Source organism: Plectropomus leopardus, chromosome 3 (assembly GCF_008729295.1).
Source record: "Plectropomus leopardus isolate mb chromosome 3, YSFRI_Pleo_2.0, whole genome shotgun sequence".
Lineage (NCBI taxonomy): Eukaryota > Metazoa > Chordata > Actinopteri > Perciformes > Serranidae > Plectropomus > Plectropomus leopardus.
In genome coordinates this window covers 29,651,840-29,668,288 of record NC_056465.1, presented here as the reverse complement: position 1 = coordinate 29,668,288, position 16,449 = coordinate 29,651,840, and the positions used below count along the sequence as shown (strand labels likewise).

The 16,449-nt window shown below is 39.0% G+C and overlaps 2 protein-coding genes across 4 annotated transcripts in view; both read right to left on the bottom strand.

The window, feature by feature from the left end:
* Positions 1 to 993: 993 nt before the first annotated feature.
* On the bottom strand, positions 994 to 9,048 carry hsd17b7 (hydroxysteroid (17-beta) dehydrogenase 7). The gene is made up of 9 exons (XM_042483548.1): positions 8,935 to 9,048; positions 7,613 to 7,819; positions 7,422 to 7,514; positions 5,486 to 5,600; positions 4,501 to 4,695; positions 4,275 to 4,388; positions 4,132 to 4,188; positions 3,956 to 4,054; positions 994 to 1,803 (listed from the first exon to the last, which is right to left on the bottom strand). The coding sequence occupies exons 1-9, from the start codon at positions 8,967 to 8,969 to the stop codon at positions 1,672 to 1,674; spliced, it is 1,047 nt and encodes a 348-aa protein (XP_042339482.1). The 5' UTR covers positions 8,970 to 9,048; the 3' UTR covers positions 994 to 1,671.
* A 278-nt stretch (positions 9,049 to 9,326) lies between these two features.
* Positions 9,327 to 16,449, bottom strand: part of ddr2a (discoidin domain receptor tyrosine kinase 2a) — a 51,641-nt gene continuing 44,518 nt past the window's right edge. For 2 of the 3 annotated variants that reach the window (XM_042482525.1, XM_042482537.1), the window contains 8 exons: positions 15,920 to 16,056; positions 15,614 to 15,824; positions 15,284 to 15,516; positions 14,164 to 14,291; positions 13,822 to 14,019; positions 13,504 to 13,738; positions 12,373 to 12,522; positions 9,327 to 12,297 (listed from right to left, as the gene is read on the bottom strand). In XM_042482525.1, coding sequence (XP_042338459.1) covers positions 12,166 to 12,297; positions 12,373 to 12,522; positions 13,504 to 13,738; positions 13,822 to 14,019; positions 14,164 to 14,291; positions 15,284 to 15,516; positions 15,614 to 15,824; positions 15,920 to 16,056 — 1,424 coding nt within the window. In that variant the 3' untranslated portion in view covers positions 9,327 to 12,165. The remainder of the gene's footprint in view (positions 12,298 to 12,372; positions 12,523 to 13,503; positions 13,739 to 13,821; positions 14,020 to 14,163; positions 14,292 to 15,283; positions 15,517 to 15,613; positions 15,825 to 15,919; positions 16,057 to 16,449) is intronic. The other variant, XM_042482532.1, reaches the window with a different exon arrangement.

Here is a 16,449-nt window from a genome sequence, read left to right as displayed (position 1 = left end):
TGACGGCTTTTGTCATGGCTGGATTACTGAATGGGTTGACATAGACCCAGGGGCCCAAAGTGTCAGGAGCCCTTGGCCTTCACCTGCAAAATCTCACTCAAAGAGACACATACCGACCAAGAAGAGACTCCAAATACCAAAAAATATATACAAAATGACTATAAAGAGACACTAAAACTTCTAAGAAATGCAAAACAGCTGCAAAGAGACACAAAGAGACTCACAATAACTTTGAAAAGGGGAAAACAACCATTAAGAGAAACAGACTGATGCACAGAAAATTCCAAAAATCTTAAGATGACAACAAAGAGACACAAAACACATACAAAGACATATAAAATGACCAAAAAAATGAACACAACTACCACTGACAAAAAAATAAAAAGACCAAAACAAAGTCAAAGAGACACAAACTGAACACAAAACCACACAATGATGCTTAACAATGACAAAAAGTGGCTGAATAACTATAAAGTCTGACACTGAACTTTGCTGCTGTGTTGGAGGGGTGGTGGGGCCTTTTGCATGTCCATGCCCAGGGTCCTATTGTCTCATAATCTGGCCATGTTTTTTTTTTCTTTTTCCTCCTATGAAGCAAACCCTCACACATCTTTACAAGCCTACTTGTTTGATTTCACTGGAATTAAGATCTATCCTTAAATATTAAGTAAGTTTAATTAAGGGGTTTAATTATCTGTCAAATTATATAATTTTTGTCTAGTTTAGTGTCACATAAAATTAGTTCATTCCAGCTGCAGTTTGTTTGTTTTTCTGTCAAAATAATCGCTGGACTAAATTTATGTGGACGCAAAAACAATCATTTGTCTTCTGCTTGTCTCTATCTCACGTGACTGGACTAACTGGCACTGAAGTGGTTCAGCCCACCGCATGATGCCAGCCGGACCGACGCTCCCTCCTGAACGCACTTTTGGGAACTCGGCCGAAGATGACCTCCCCAGTCACCAAAGCCATGATAGAGTCCTACGCGCTCATGGTCATGGTGATGGGCACGTTCTTCGTATATTTCTGCGGCATGGTTTGGGCTTTTTGCAACCCGAAACTGAGCGGAGCGGAGGAGGAGGAGGAGGGGTGCGGGAGCCAGGCAGCGGAACACGGGGACGTCTGCTGGGTTTGCGCTCCGGAGCGGAATTTCAGGTGTGCGCATCTGCCGCCGTACTCCGCAGAAGGGCTCACACAGACCACTTACGTAAACTTTTGGGATGATACTGACAGTCTGCTGTCAGACTGCACTGCTTTTTGCCGCGAGGATCACGGGATTAACAACCAAATTGGACACAGTCCCTCCTTAGGCGCACAGGTTGAGAAGTTCTAGCTGCCATGTCTGCTTGTTTCTATCAATCCTCTCTTATAATATGACATTTTACGCACTGACTGGACTGAATAGAAGTGGATAAGAACAAGCAATGCTCAGTTTTATTGCAGACTTTCCCAAAACATCACAACATACACAATTGTGGTTCCTTGTCCTATAACAGACATTGTATTTCTTGCTCATAAAGTAACTTGTTTATTTGTGCTGTGGATTCAGGCTCCTATGTTGCTGTGTCACAGTTATTTTTGTGAGGTCTGACAGCCAGTGTGCAGGCTGCTCCCAGGTGACCAGCCAGTCTGGAATAAAATACTCTCCATCCAAGATTTGTGTCATTTGCATCAAGATGATCCGGGTCCTGCAGGACTCCTGTGAGCTTCTTTTAGTTTTTCCTTCCGTTTCTTTCTTACTTCGCTTTCTAGCTGCAGTAATCTCTCATACAAAGCTTCTGATGTTTCCAAATCAATATCCATCTGCAAAGACACAAAAACATGAACCATTTAAAGGTCCAGTGTGTAGGATTTAGAGGAATATCCCAACTAGCAATTGTTGGTTCAAAAAACGCTCTGAGAATGGTACAATGCAACCATGTAATGTTTTAGTAATGTTTTCAGCGGTTCCCAGTTTTCCTTTAGTTTTCTTAAAATAAGGGTAACACTATAAATATCAAAAAATTCTTAACATATCACATTAAGTTTTAAGAGGTGTGTAATCTCAGGCCTCGATGACATTTTCTGAATGTTGCTTTGAAAATGTTCCTCCTCTGTTTTCATGTAACATTGTGGGAACGTCTTATAAAAAGAACATCCTAGGATCTGTCACCTCTCAACATCACCAAAACATCCTCCGAATGCTGCAATTATAACATTACGTCTTACTCAGCATTTAACCTTACAGGGTCATTATTTGAAAACAATAAACATCCTTAAAAGGTTCTTTGACTATCAGATTAAAATGTTTTCTTCAAAACATTATTGCAACATGTAGGTAATGTCAGCCAATGTTGTGGGAAAGTTCCCTGCTAGCTGGGATATTGTCAGAAATGAGACATAATATGTTTTCTTTAGTGTATAATCACCTGAAAATAAGAATTGTTGTGATTTCGTTACCTTCGAATGAGACTGCAATGTTGCATCAAAATATTTCTACAGAAGCCCAGAAGACAGCTCACACTGGAAGCCGGTATGACGTTACAAAACGTTGGAGTCTTACGTCAGACTGACTTTAATTATTCGGTGGGAATTAGGGATAATAATCAATCAACGATCAATTAATTAGTTGTTAAGAATTTCATCAAACATGGGAAATGTGATCAGTCAGTCCATAGGCTGTGAAACGCTGTCAAAGAACATGTCAGTTTGACTGAAGAAAAAAACACATTTGGTGTTGTTTGAAAGAAGCGAAATGTATATATTTTTTGTTTCAAATAACTAATCAAATTTATTTTACCAATAATCGAATGTGCTTACGATTTGCAACCCTATGATTGGATTTCAAGTCAAGTTGACTTGGGCGCTCTGTAGCTCACCTGGTCAACCAGGCGCCCCATGAACAGAAGGCCATGTCCGTCCTGCAGTGAATGTGGGTTTGACGCAATCCTGTGGCCCTTTGCTGCATGTTATCCCCTCTCTCTCTTAAGGCAAAAGCCAAAAAATAATTTAAAAAAATAAAATAAAATCAGGTTTACAATATTTTAAGTCTAACACTGTTAGAATTTCACGTTGTGGGAACGTTAACATTTTTTTGTAAGGCAGACGTTGAGTTCTTTTCTTCGTACCTTCTGACTAAATGTTGTTATTCTACGTCAAGATGACGTTGGCGTAAGACATTTGAATCACACTGGATTTTGGTTACTTAACAACTCAACCTGAAACCAACAAAATAGTCATTATTCAGTGTCATTATTCATCAGTCATTGACGCTGGCATTACATGTTGTCCTAACATTAAATTCTGATCACCCAACATCACAAGTATTTTTATTGTTATTAATTTATCCTTTTGTTTCTCTTTTGTTTGTAGTTTTCCTTCTTCCTTGTTGTTTTTTGTTCCTTTTTGCATTGGATTTTAAATTTTATTCTTGCTTTATTTCATAATATGAAGTTAAATTGTATGGACCCAAGTAAGAGTAGTTGCTGCCCTGGTAGTGGTTAATGGGGAAACAAATAAATAAAACATAATATCTGAAATTTTTAAATAAATAAAACCACCTAAATTCCACCAAATACTAACATCTAATGATGCTGGTGGCCATCTGGGAATGGATGAACCAAACACTGGCTCTACATCGGGACATTTGAGTTTTTACATCAGCCACCATACTTAGCAGCCCCTCTGTGTCTACATCGTTGGAAAAATGCTGATGTCTTTTAATGTGAAACTGCTTTATTGAGTGTTTTTGCCAATTTAAATCACTGTGTTTGTTTGACTTTGAGAAGAAGAGACCCCCTGCTGATGATTCGGCCCCTGGTAAAAACCTCCTGAACATCTGGATTTAAAGTTATCAGAAAAAAAAGATGAGCAAACAATCTTCAATCCTAACCACAAGATGCCTCTAAATCCCCCTAAACCTCACACAGTTTTCCAAACTAAATTAAATTTAAATGGACAGTATTCCCCTCCGTACCTTGCATGGCTGTGTGTAGTTGTTGCCCAGCCCATTTGTTAAGCTGTGGTACTTGGCTTGAGGGTCCAGCGATTCAGGCTTTTGCTTAGAGAGCCAGAACTGCAAGAAAAAGTGGCATTCATGAGTGAATTTTTACTAAACGTGTGTATTGAAACATTGAAACATGTTTTACCCACCAGGGCTTCAGCTCCATTATAAGGTGTCAGGGTGAAAGTGTTGGTGAACATTCTGATCTGTGACCACAAAAGAAAGATACTTACAGATCTGAGTCAATAATTACAGCTGTAAGTGTGTTTGTGTGTTAATAATTTGTGCTCACAAGCCAAAAGAGAGGCATAAGCAGCGTCCAGAAGAAGTCTGGGAAGGAGGGCAGGATACCGTAGGTCAGATTGGTCATCACAAAACCAGGACAAATGACAGATGAGTACAAACCCTGGAGAGTATAATAAAAGACGATCACCATTATCAGCATCATAGGATGTGAATGAAGTTAATCTTGGCGCTCTGGGTGATACACAGCATTTAAGGTGTGTGTGAGAACCGACCTGCTTGTTGTAGTGTGTGTTGAGCGCCAGGCTGAGCAAGTCGGAGGCGTATTTAGAGGAGCTATAAGGTTGATTGCCTCTCTGGTGCTGCATGTCTTCGAGGTTAAAAGCCGAGCGGTGAGCGTTACTGGAGGAGGTCCAGATCAGCTGGGACGTCCTGCCTGCCTGACATAGAACTGGCTCCAGTTCCCTGATCTGAGCCGTAACGCAGGAGAACACACAACATTGCATTATTCATTAAAAAAAAAACATCTTAACAAGTAATTTAAGGGAAATTTTGGCATTTTGCAACATGAAAATCAATTGACTAAACAGGGCCAGTATTGAGAGAGATCGCTGCAATGTAACCACTCGGGGCATTGTGCACCTTTAATGAACGTCCATTAAAAGTGTTTATTTTTGCCACCGACAGACTCAGATAGTTAGAATTAGTATCTGACAACATCATGGAAAAGACCCCATAGAGAAATGAAACGTTTGTCTTTCTTTTCTGGTCTGTTTGTTATAATAATGCCATTTCTTTCTTGTCTTTTAAGATTCCTTAAACTGAACAGCAAAGTTAAATCCTACCAAACTGTACTGATTGTTTCAAAAAGACTCTCTTGTCACTTTTGATGTTTTCTCTTCTAAACTGCGTGCAAATGTAACAGCAAAGATGGATTTAAATTTAAAGTCTGAACAGGAACTCAGACAGTTTCTCTGTGATGACAGCTGAATACACCTCAGACTCATCTGCAAACGCAGTAAGCAGAATCCCGTCTGCAGTGACCTTATCAACAGTACGCACTGTTAATTTTTAATGAGGTTGCTAAGTGACAGACAGATCCTGTATCACCCCATAGCCTATTTATTCTGGCAAGGGTAAAAAGCTGTCACAAATTCTTCTCCCTGCAGAAAACTGAAAAACATGGTTTTGTATGAAATGTGCGTGTCAGTTAAAGTATACTCTGAGATATTTCAGCTCACTAGTTCACAGCTCACTCACTAGCAGGAAGTGACCGAAGAGGTTGGTTGCAAACACTTCTTGCAGGCCGTCAGAGGTGACACAGTCCCTCTGCGTCAGAATCCCCTCACCGGTGGCAAACATGGTGATGATACGGCTGCAATGAAGAGGATATAGAAATCTGAGATCTTAAAAGGCAGCAGGGGAAATGCATTTTTTAAAATGTTAAAAACGATACTGTATATAGGCTGGACATGTCAAAGTATGAGAAAACCCAAAGAGGGCAGTTACACACAAATCACACAGATGCAAGGCTGTCAATAAAAAGCACACATGAGGAGGAAAAATAACACCCACACACTTAATGCCTGCAGCACAAGTTTATTTAAGACAACGTTAATCCAACTTGGATCTTTGTCAGATCAAAATCAGCACTGAAATAAGAAAACTGGCTTTTAAATATTATGCCCCTCATAAATGGAACAATCCTCATAAGATCCTAAAATTAGACACATTAATAACATCCATTTCAATCAATTTAAAACCCTGTTAACTGACACACAGCGTAGTGAATGTATGCGTTTTGTCTGACTGATGTTGTCATATGTGCTGTTGTTCTAGAGTATGTGTAAAAAAAAACATGTGCCTAATGTATATCTTTTTTTAATGTGCACTTTATGTCTACCTCAGTTTTCATGTTTTATCAATGTATTTGGAAATGTGTTTTTGTTGTTTTTTTAAAAATATAATCAGGGCGTCCTTGTTAAAGAGAGCTTGCTCTCAATGGCCTTCCCTGTTTAAATAAAGGTTAATAAAAATGTCTGAAAAGATTAAAACGCACCTTTATTTATACATAATATGAAGCAATAGGCTGTCGAGTTCTGTGGTGGCAGGTGTGGTTAACCGTCTGGACCACTATGGCTGGTAAAACAACTGACATTTAACAATTAAATAAATTACATATAAAATACGTAGAAAAAGTAAATAAGGAAAGAAAAACAGTGATATCAAGGCCATATTACAAAACATCATGTCTCATTTGATAAAACACTACATCTAGATTTTTTTTTAATCAAAATACTAAATATTTAAATACATCATTAGTCTGCATCACCCAGGAAGTAATCTCCAATACATCCCTAAAAGATCAAATTCCAATAAAGGAAAAAAGGTTATACTCCTATAAAGGAATAAGGGATCTCATTGAAATTTTATTCCTTTACTGGAGTATAATCTTTTTTCCTTCATTGGTTGTCTTCAATAAACTCCTTTGGCATGAAATAAGTGTGCAGGCGTTACCAGCTGTTACTGAAACACATATCACAAGATATCAGAGCCGGTCCTGGACTTTGGTGGGGCCAGGCACAGAAGCCCATCAGGGTTATATAGGAGCTGGAAGTGGCCCCACTTAGAGTTTTCTTTTTGGGAAGCAGCAGTGTGGGAGGTTTTAACGCCCAGGTCACACTGCCTGCGTGAGCAGCGAATGTGTGAATGTTAACGGGTCAGAGCAACCACACTACCTTTCACTACAGTTTCTATGTCTAATTCTGTCAAAGACATAAAAAAATGTGAATATTTCTTTAAATTTAACCTTTCCGGTTTCAATTTTAAAATTAAAACTACATAATAACGTTACAGTTCCTTCATGTGTTAACACAAGGCTTTCAATGTCAAATATTGTCATGATCATTTTGTTGATAGTGCAGTGGTTTGCACAGCTTCATTAATTTGTGGATTACCAGCTTTTAATTGTGGAAATACAGCAGTCAGCTCTGCAGCAGCACCGCAGCAACAATGCTTGGTCAGTGTGAACACAGCACATACATAGTCGCAGCAGTTTTTCAGGGTAGCCGTCACGCCCTGCTCGGGCAGGCAGCGGGACCTGGGCATGGGGGGGTTTATAGTTGTCATTGCAAAATCTGTCAGTTTGCCTGGTTTACTCCTGCAAGAGATTCTGCATGTAAAATCAACAAAGTACCTGGAGAAGAGGCCTTTAAAAAAGGCTTTTACATCAAACTGTGGGTTTGGCATGATGCCTGCGTTCAGATAGAGGTAGTCCAGCCGGTTATACCTGCAACAGACAAACAAAGTCACCTCTGTAATAAAGTACAGTTTCTACAACATAACCTCGTCTGTATTAATAAGTATTTGAGCATGTGAATCTCCCACCTGAGTTTGACCTCCTGTGCAGCAGTGAGGACAGACGAGATGCTGCTGGTATCCACCTGCAGCAGGGCCACCTGGGCCGTGGGATGAGAGGCGAGGAGGGCGGAGCGAGCGGCCTGAGCCCGCCGCATGTTCCTGCAGGCCAGACACAGCTGGAGACCCTCTGAGTCCTGGGACAGGAGACGCTCACACAGCGCCAGGCCAATGCCACTGCAGGGAAATAAACAGTTATATCTGTCATTATGGCCAAGAATCATGATCTTCGTATTCTAACTGATTGATTTTATTTGCATCAGCGAAATCTTTATGGCAGTTAGTTGCCAACTTTGCTTATCTGCTTCACTAGTGCGATTTATGTTTACTGCTGAGGTTCTGTTTTTTTCTTTTGTATTTCATAAAATTGCATGATTTTATTTGCCTAATTGTTTTAAGTCTAGACTCAACTATGTAAAGCTCTTCGTAGCTATGTTTTCAAAGTTCTTTATGAATAAGTTTATTATTATATTTTTATAAGATGAAACCATCTACATTGGCTACTTTAATTCCATTATTGACCAAAATAAATCTATATACATGTACTGTATCTCCATGTATGAACAGCATTGTAAATGTTTCTCAAAAAATATCATAAACATTTAACTTGTTGAGCATTAGAATGATTATGTTATTTTTATCTTTTATGTATTACCTTGTTTTAATCTCATTCTCTGATGCTGCTGGTCACTGAGAGTTACAAACGCAATTCGCTGTAGATATACCGCTTAATCTTTAATAATATGTAATTTTGTATTCATAATCTTAATCTTTAAAGTAGTTAAAGTTATCAAGAATAGTTATCAAGTACAATATTTGCTTTAGAAAAAAATGTTTTAAATCAGTTAACAAAATTAATTAAAGAAATAAAAATTAAAGAAATAAAAGAAATAATTAAAGAAATAAATTTTTTTTAAAAATATAAAGGTAAGTTTCAACTAAAACTAGGAGTACAGTTTCATGGTTTTGATTTGCTTTCTTGTTTTTTGAAGAGGTTATTGTCTTAATACAAAGCTGTATTAGGTTTTGATTTAGAAAAGTTACCTTTATGAATGTAAAACTTTGCAAAGATAATAATCTTGATCAAAAAACATCCTTGTAGACATTGTTCTACACATACATTGTGTAAAGCTTAAAAACAAACCCTCAAAAAACACATTTTCCAGTTGCATTTCAAAATTACAGATATTATTATGCAATACAAATTAGGCTACTTTAAAGATCTTTGATTAAAATCTCACGTGTCTGAACGTTTGTAATAAAAAATAAAAAATAATAAATAAAGTTTTTACCTGTTTGCTCCCGTCACCAAAACCACCTTATTCATCTCTCCTGGTCCAAACTGAAAACAAACAGAAAACAGGGAAAAAAGAATAAATCCTGTCAAATGTTTGTTAAAAGCTACCAGTTCCGTGTCCGGGCTCGTGGAGAGGTTTCCAGTGACGTCACGTGGAAGCATGCCTTCACCCCGCCCCTCTATGTTGTGATTGGACGCCGTGGCAGCTCTCAGCCAATGAGAGCCTGAATCCAGTCGGCTCAGCTTCAGGACCCGCCCACACGCTATTAAATATTCAAATATTATGAATAATGCACGAGCTCACAGAGAGGTAGAGTTCCCTGTTTACATTTTATTTATATTTCAATGAACAATAGTTGTTTATATATAAAAAAAATCTCACTAAAAAACAAACAGTTGAGTACAAATATGTAATAAAACCAATCATATCAGGGTGCCATTACATTTTTTTTTACAGCTATACATCAGCCCCCAATTCATTTGTAACACAGAGAGGAACATTAAAAAAAGTTTTCTCTATCCATTGGGAATCAACACATGCTTCACAAACGTGTCTCCAAAATTAATATCAATTTTAACTAACTTGTACATTTTTATTTTTTGGCCTAGATTGCAAAACACAGAGAGATAAGAGATGAAAGTCTTTTATGAACGAGGTAAGTGGGACAAAAACCTCAGATAAGAGGGTCAAGCCTGCAAATACAGCTGAAACGGCTGAAAACAGTGGTATGCAGTATGAAGGTCAGGCAATTAGAATTATATATACAGAAATATGCTTGAAAAGAAGAGGAAAGACTCCAGCATACATGAAAAAAGACCAAACTAACACCTGAATGCTAAAGCCTGTAGATGAGTCATTAGATGTGTTAATTTTCATGAGCTGAGGGAATGTCTGTTATCTATGACAGGGGAGGGAATGGTGCAAAAATGATTTTTAAGCACTTGGAGGAGATTTATGTTTTTTAAATTTCTTTTGTAATGGGGGACAACTTTAAATAGTTGTATTTTGGATTTATTTAAAATGCCATTTGAAGCCCAAAACCTGCTGCTAGGTTTGGAGGGCATGTTTTATTTATTTATTTTTTATTTTTATTTTTTATATCGCCCAAAATTATACTATTTATTACAGCCAGTACCTGTAAAAACAGAAATTATTATTGGATTTTGAAATTTTCTGATGGTCCTCCTACAAATCATATGCAACAGTTACTTCCGTCAGTATATGTTACCGAATTCAAGTCTAAAATAGGACAAGGTTTCCTCAAACATTTATTTATTTGTCGCAGCCCACCACGATTAAAACATATGCCACCACATATTATTTTTTATATTTTTGGTGCTGCAACATTCGATAAGAGCGCTATTGGAATATACATATGTCCTTTTTCGGTTATTCATTGCACCACACGCAAAGCGTACTCTGGGCACAGACAGAACAGCAGGGCACCAGGCAAAGATGCAGTTAACAGTTAACCATTAATTGCGCTGGGTCTAAAAGTTTGCATTTACTTGCTTATGCAACAGCTGCTCCTCTAACTCTCTCTCTCTCTGATCAGATCAGCAGATCAATTATTCACCCTGTGGACTGCCTGTACTGCGTTCACGGAGCTGCAGCTACCGCCACACATACGTTTTCGTCCCAAAAAACCCCCCCAAAAACCAACAAACATTTAAAATAAAGTGATGCTGTAAAAAAAAAAAAAAAAATCTGTGTACTGTATGCATGACAATAGTGTTAAACCAATTCAAAAAAACTCAAAGATTTTGTTTTCAACTTTTATCTTTCAATAGTTAAAGTGTAAATTTTAAAAAGCTAATAATGACCACTGAGCTAAGTTACTGATATTCTGGCAGCTGCTGCCAAATTTGTGTATGTTAAGGATTATTTGGGAGATATATCACTATATGCACATTTTGCTAATGCTGGCTGTGTGTGAGTGTGAGTGTGTGTGTGTGTGTGTGTGTGTGTGTGTGTGTGTGTGTGTGTAGCTCTGTGTAAAGATAAGAAAAAAGACATGGAAAAAAAGTCCCTAATGTAAACTAATCTGAAGCAGTCATACTGTTCTAGTCAAAAACATAATTAAGGCTGAATAATTCAATTTCCTCCACATTTCTCATTCAAAAGGCAACACACTTTCTTTGTCAACTGAGGCAAAACATGAGCATCTTATGCATTAACCCTACAACACATTCAGCAACATCTTCCATATAATGCCGACTGTAAACACATACTGTTGAACCAACATAGCAAAACACAGCCTGCATTATTGATAAGCATTTTGCAACATTCGATCAATTTTCAAAAAGTAATTTCAGTTTGTGATCAATTCAAGACATTAACAGTTTGCAGTGGGGAAACAAAGAAATAAAAATCCTCTGAAGCCGTTCTGTTTGGTGTTTAGATCTGAAAACACGAGTGGGAAAGTTACTGAATCACATTAAATATGATACAAACAACTTAAAAAGAATATTAATCCACAAAGATATCAACAAAACAAACACATATGAACATATAAATATTAATACAAAATATTGCTATTTGAGATTTAGACTTATCTATTGAAAATACACAGTCATATACACGTCATGTTCAAATCACAGAAGGAGAACTGCAGGGAGATGAAAAAAGACCGAGTCATTTGATGTTTCCTGGTTATTTTTAAATGAGTGGAGTTTGAAAATACTGTTGAAATACTTGAAATATAAAGTAACAGTGATGGCTGGCTGCACTTTCCCCCTCTACATTCAAGCAGTCTTCCAAAAGAAAACACAAGAAATTTGAACACATGGGAAATTTAAACTCATATTAAAAAAAAAAGAAATTAAAATATATTTTTAAAAGTGCCGATTGTCACTTGCTACATTTAATTTTTGGCTTAGTCACCCAAACCTTAGTCACGTTTCTGTGTGTTTAGGGGTTGGTGTATTACAAAACATAATATATTTTTCTAACAATACCTGTATGTCTATAAAACATCATAGTCAACATGATTGTGCCAATTAAACTGACACACAACAAAAGTCTCCGGTAGTCTCTTTGTAGAGTTTAAGTCCATGAAACAGTGTTTCCCAAATTGTAGCTTGGAGCCCACAGGTGGCTCTCACCCTGTTTGAAACAAGATAGCTTAAACCTGGATTGTGTCTGAATCATGGTCTCCTCTGTCTTTGCACCGTTTCCTCCAGAGATGAGCAGTGTGGGAACCACTGTCCCGAACATCCGCCCGGCTTAAAGCTGTATTTCCAGGAGGCCTCGGTGTATTTCCAGGAAGGAGGGCCGCTCCTTCGTGTTCCTCCTCCAGCAGCTTAGCATGATCTTGTAGAGCGAGTCTGGACACAGCACAGGCTGAGGCAGGTAGATCTGCACGACAGGGAGGATGAAGTTAGGCCCCGGATTCACTGGTTTTTATTTGTACACGATTGAAACGACACTCACCTGTCTTTTCTGGTCCCTGAAAAACTCCCCTGTGTTTTCTATCACCTGCTCGTCGGTGAGCTGAGAGTAGGGTTGTTCCTTGCAGAAGTTTAAAATCTCCCACAGGGTCACCCCGAACGCCCACACATCGCTTGCTGTGGTGAACTTACCCTGCACAACAAAAAAATGGTGTAAACATTCATATAATCGGCTTGTCAAGAAAACATGAAATAAAGGACGTTTTTATCTAGAATAAAAATCAAATATTTTCATTAAGGTATACTATACATAGTATATATATGTGTTTGTTAATAATAATTGTTAATAATTTGCTGAATAATTCTTGAGTTATGCCCAAAAACATTGTGTGAGGTCACAATGACCTGGACATTTGACACCAAAATGCCAGATTTGAATAAATTGTCCGTGAGATGTTCCCTTCACAAGACTGGGAGGGATGTGGGGTCACAGTGACCTTTGTTCCACTAAATTTAATCACTTCCTTAAGCCATCCGTAAATCAAAGTAGACATTTGTGCCAAATTCGAAGAAATTTCCGCAGGGCAGGGGTGTTCAAACTCTTTTGAGTGGGAGCCAGATAAGATCATGCAAAAATGAAAGAATGCCTCTTGCCACTAATAGATTATTTAAAAAATATAACACACAAATGACACAAAAGCAACTGTTTCTCTTTAATATTTAATTTAGTTCCTTTTTAGTGCATGTCTACAAACTGTATGACTGTCCTGCCATCATGAAATGAATGAAAAATTTGCAAAGTGATCTTGCTTGATGAATCAATATTTTGTTAAACATAGTAGTAATAGTATAGTATATTTTGAGAGACAAGCTGAGGGCCATTTAAAATCAGTCTGAGGGCCACAATTGGCCCCCAGGCCAGACTTCATGACTGCAGAAATCCTATTCACAAGAATGACACAGATGCAAAATCACAGTGACCTTTGGCACAAATTCTAACAGGCTCATCCTTGAATCCAAGTGAACGTTTGCTCCAAAAAGATAAATACACTGCCACACATTTCTATGGACTTATAAGTGATAATTAAGAGAAGTCACTTTGGTTTGAGTCTATACATGGTTTGCTTTTTTTAGGAAAATCCTACAGAGTATACCTTTAAGTATTGATTCTTACCAGCAGGATGCTCTCCCATGACATCCAGCGGATCGGCAGTACCGCTCTGCCTTGGATGCGGTAGTAGTCACCGCTGTACAGGTTTCTGCTCATGCCAAAGTCTGCTATCTTTATCGTGTAGTTTTTTCCCACCAGGCAGTTCCGCGTGGCCAAGTCTCGATGAACAAAGTTTAGAGAGGAGAGGTACTTCATCCCCGACGCTATCTGAGCCGCCATATAACACAGATTATTGAAGCTGGGGAGAAAAATGCACGTGTAAGGAAAAGAAAAACAGAAAAACACACAGAAAGAAAGAAAACTTTGTTCACCACCACTCACCTGACAGTAGGTGCGTTGCTGAGCAGAGCGAGTTGTCCCTCGGGTTCGTGGCGGGACAGAAACTGGTTGAGATCTCCGTTCTCCATGTACTCTGTGATCATACAGAGCGGGTCGCTGTAGATGCACACAGCGAGCAGGCGAATGATGTTGGGATCCTTCAAACGTGACATGATCTTTATCTCTTTCAGGAAGTCATTTCTGCCAAAACAGAAAAAGTGGGTGACTTACTTCACACAGAGAGAAATCAGAATTACATAAACTTGACATTTTCATTTCAGGATTTATTATCAGGGTAAAAATGAGGTATTTGGTGGAGATCACTCAGGCGTCTCGAGTCGATACCTTGCATTTTTGTTGGCATCTGAACGGAGCATCTTCACGGCCACTAAAACTGGCACGTCCTCGGGGATGTCGAATAAAAACTCTTTATTCATGAACTCCTGCATTCCCTCTGCCTCACACAGGTGCACCTATGAGGAAGAGGAGGAACATTTAAAACATTTTTTAGCTTGTGCTTTAAAGGTCCAGCATGTAGGATTTAGCGGCATCTAGTGGTGAAGACTGCAGACTGCAACCAGCAGAAACTTCATCAAGTGTAAACTCCCAGTTAGAATTTCTTCACTGTTGATTGTTCAGGAGGTTTTAACTGGGAGCCAAATTATCCACAGAGGACTCTTCCTCTCCAAAACAAATGAACCAAAGAAAATAAAGCCAGTAAAAACCCAGAATAAAGCAGTTTCACGTTACAAATCAGTGTTTAGCCAACGCAGTTCAGCTTGTCGCGGACTGGCTGCTAGCTACAGCGGCCAATGCGAAAATGTTAATGGCCCTGTCTAAAGACAGAGTCTGGTTTGTCTGTTTGTGCTACTGTTGAAGAATGGCAGTGCCATTTCAGTCAACAACATTTCAAAACTTATCCATAATACTTTTTGTTTTTTTTCACCATTTGCCTAACATTTTTCAAACATACGTGATTAAAACTCACAAAATTTCAACTAGCCTGCATACATGAAGGGAGAGATGGTATGCTGGAGAAAATGTCGAAACTTACACGAGGGTAAACAAAAACGTTGCCACACATCAACGCATACTAGAGCTGCAATACATCGACAGCATCAGAAAATTAATTTGCCATTATGTTACATCACGTGAAAGGTTTTCTATGGAATATTACTGTAACAATTTCAGAAAAAAAACTACAAAATTCCATTACTTCTCCAAAACTTCCAATATTTTTATTTTTCCATGACCTTTCCAGGCCTGGAAAATGTGATTATAAAAATCTATGACTTTTCCAGGTTTTTCATGACGGTGGGAAGCCTGGGTTATACACAAAATAAAGCATTCTTGTTATATTATATCTAATTTCTACCAATATATCCCCGTAAATCCTGGACACTGGACCTTGAAGATCATCTGAAAGTGTAATAAAATCTGTAAACGAATGTAAAAGAGCACACACCTCTCCAAACTGTCCCTCTCCCAGCTTCTCTTTAAATGTGAGCAGCTTTCGAGGAAATTCCTCCACTGCAACATCCTTCCCTGACAGCAGGTCCATGGTTAGTGCAGGGATGGCGTACGTGTTGCCTCCGGTCACGCCTTGCAGGTTAACAATGTCGGCCTCTGCGTAGTGAGGGGCGCCATCTTGCACTGCGGTAGATGTGGTGGATTTGGACGCTGCTGTGCTGGAAGAGGCTGGAAAACAAGACGGGAAACTTTAACTCAGAACCTCGATGAGATAAGAGATTGACCATGGATGTGTATATGTCGGGAGACGTGCGTGTCCACCTACCAGACTCCTCTGAAGTCTGAGCAAACTCCGGCAGCTTGCATATGATGCGTGACGGCTCCTGGTAGTCTGGGCCGAGAGGGAAGATACGCTCATAGGTGGAGTTAGACTCCTGCTCGCTGATTGTGCTCGACTGGTTGTGGTTGTAGGCGAACGTCTCACTCTGTATTGACAAACTAGCAGTTAGTTCATCGTCCAGCATCCGGCGAGAGGCCTAGAATAAAGGACGTTGGGGGGTGAAGGAACAGATCTGACCACCTCCCGAAAGAAGGAATGCACAAAATGTATTCATGGCGGTGATGAGCTCACCTTCTCCAGCATCTTCTGCCACACCTGCCTCCACAGGATGATGACAATGATGACCACGAGGATGAAGATGATGGCCACTAAACAGCCGATCAGAATTCGGGTGTTGCTGTCATCAACTTTGTGGGTGGGGTCATCCTCTGTTAAGAGAACAAGGCAATCAAATCAAGGCTGGGACGCGCTCTTTGAGCCCATTGGAGCGAGGGGGTGTGACACATGTAACTGGACCTGCAATGCTGGAGGGTTCCAGCAGACGGCACCAAAAAATGAAGGGATGGTGTATTTTTAGCCTCCTTGGGTGCCCTGGGTCTGACAGAACTTTTGGGTTATGCTATAATGGATGGTGGCACAATGTTTTCATATTGACATAATCTGTTTTTGGTCCTTTATTAAGGTTTTTTTCAATAATTGCAGAATTATAATTCTCACACTTCTTTCCAAATTTATTTCGACCAAAGGCCGACTGCCTCGGTGAAATGAAGCAATCATCCCCATGTTCTATGATAGTGCACCAGCTAATGAAACTTTTGGAA

Bases quoted from the DNA above. Each gene is read 5' to 3' on its own strand.
- hsd17b7 (XM_042483548.1), bottom strand. From the start codon at position 8,969: ATGAATAAGGTGGTTTTGGTGACGGGAGCAAACAG. The intron at 4,696-5,485 runs GTGAGTGAGCTG...GTTACGGCTCAG, and splicing joins TCTTCGGTCACTTCCTGCTA to ATCAGGGAACTGGAGCCAGT. The intron at 1,804-3,955 runs GTACGGAGGGGA...GTGTCTTTGCAG, and splicing joins ACTACACACAGCCATGCAAG to ATGGATATTGATTTGGAAAC.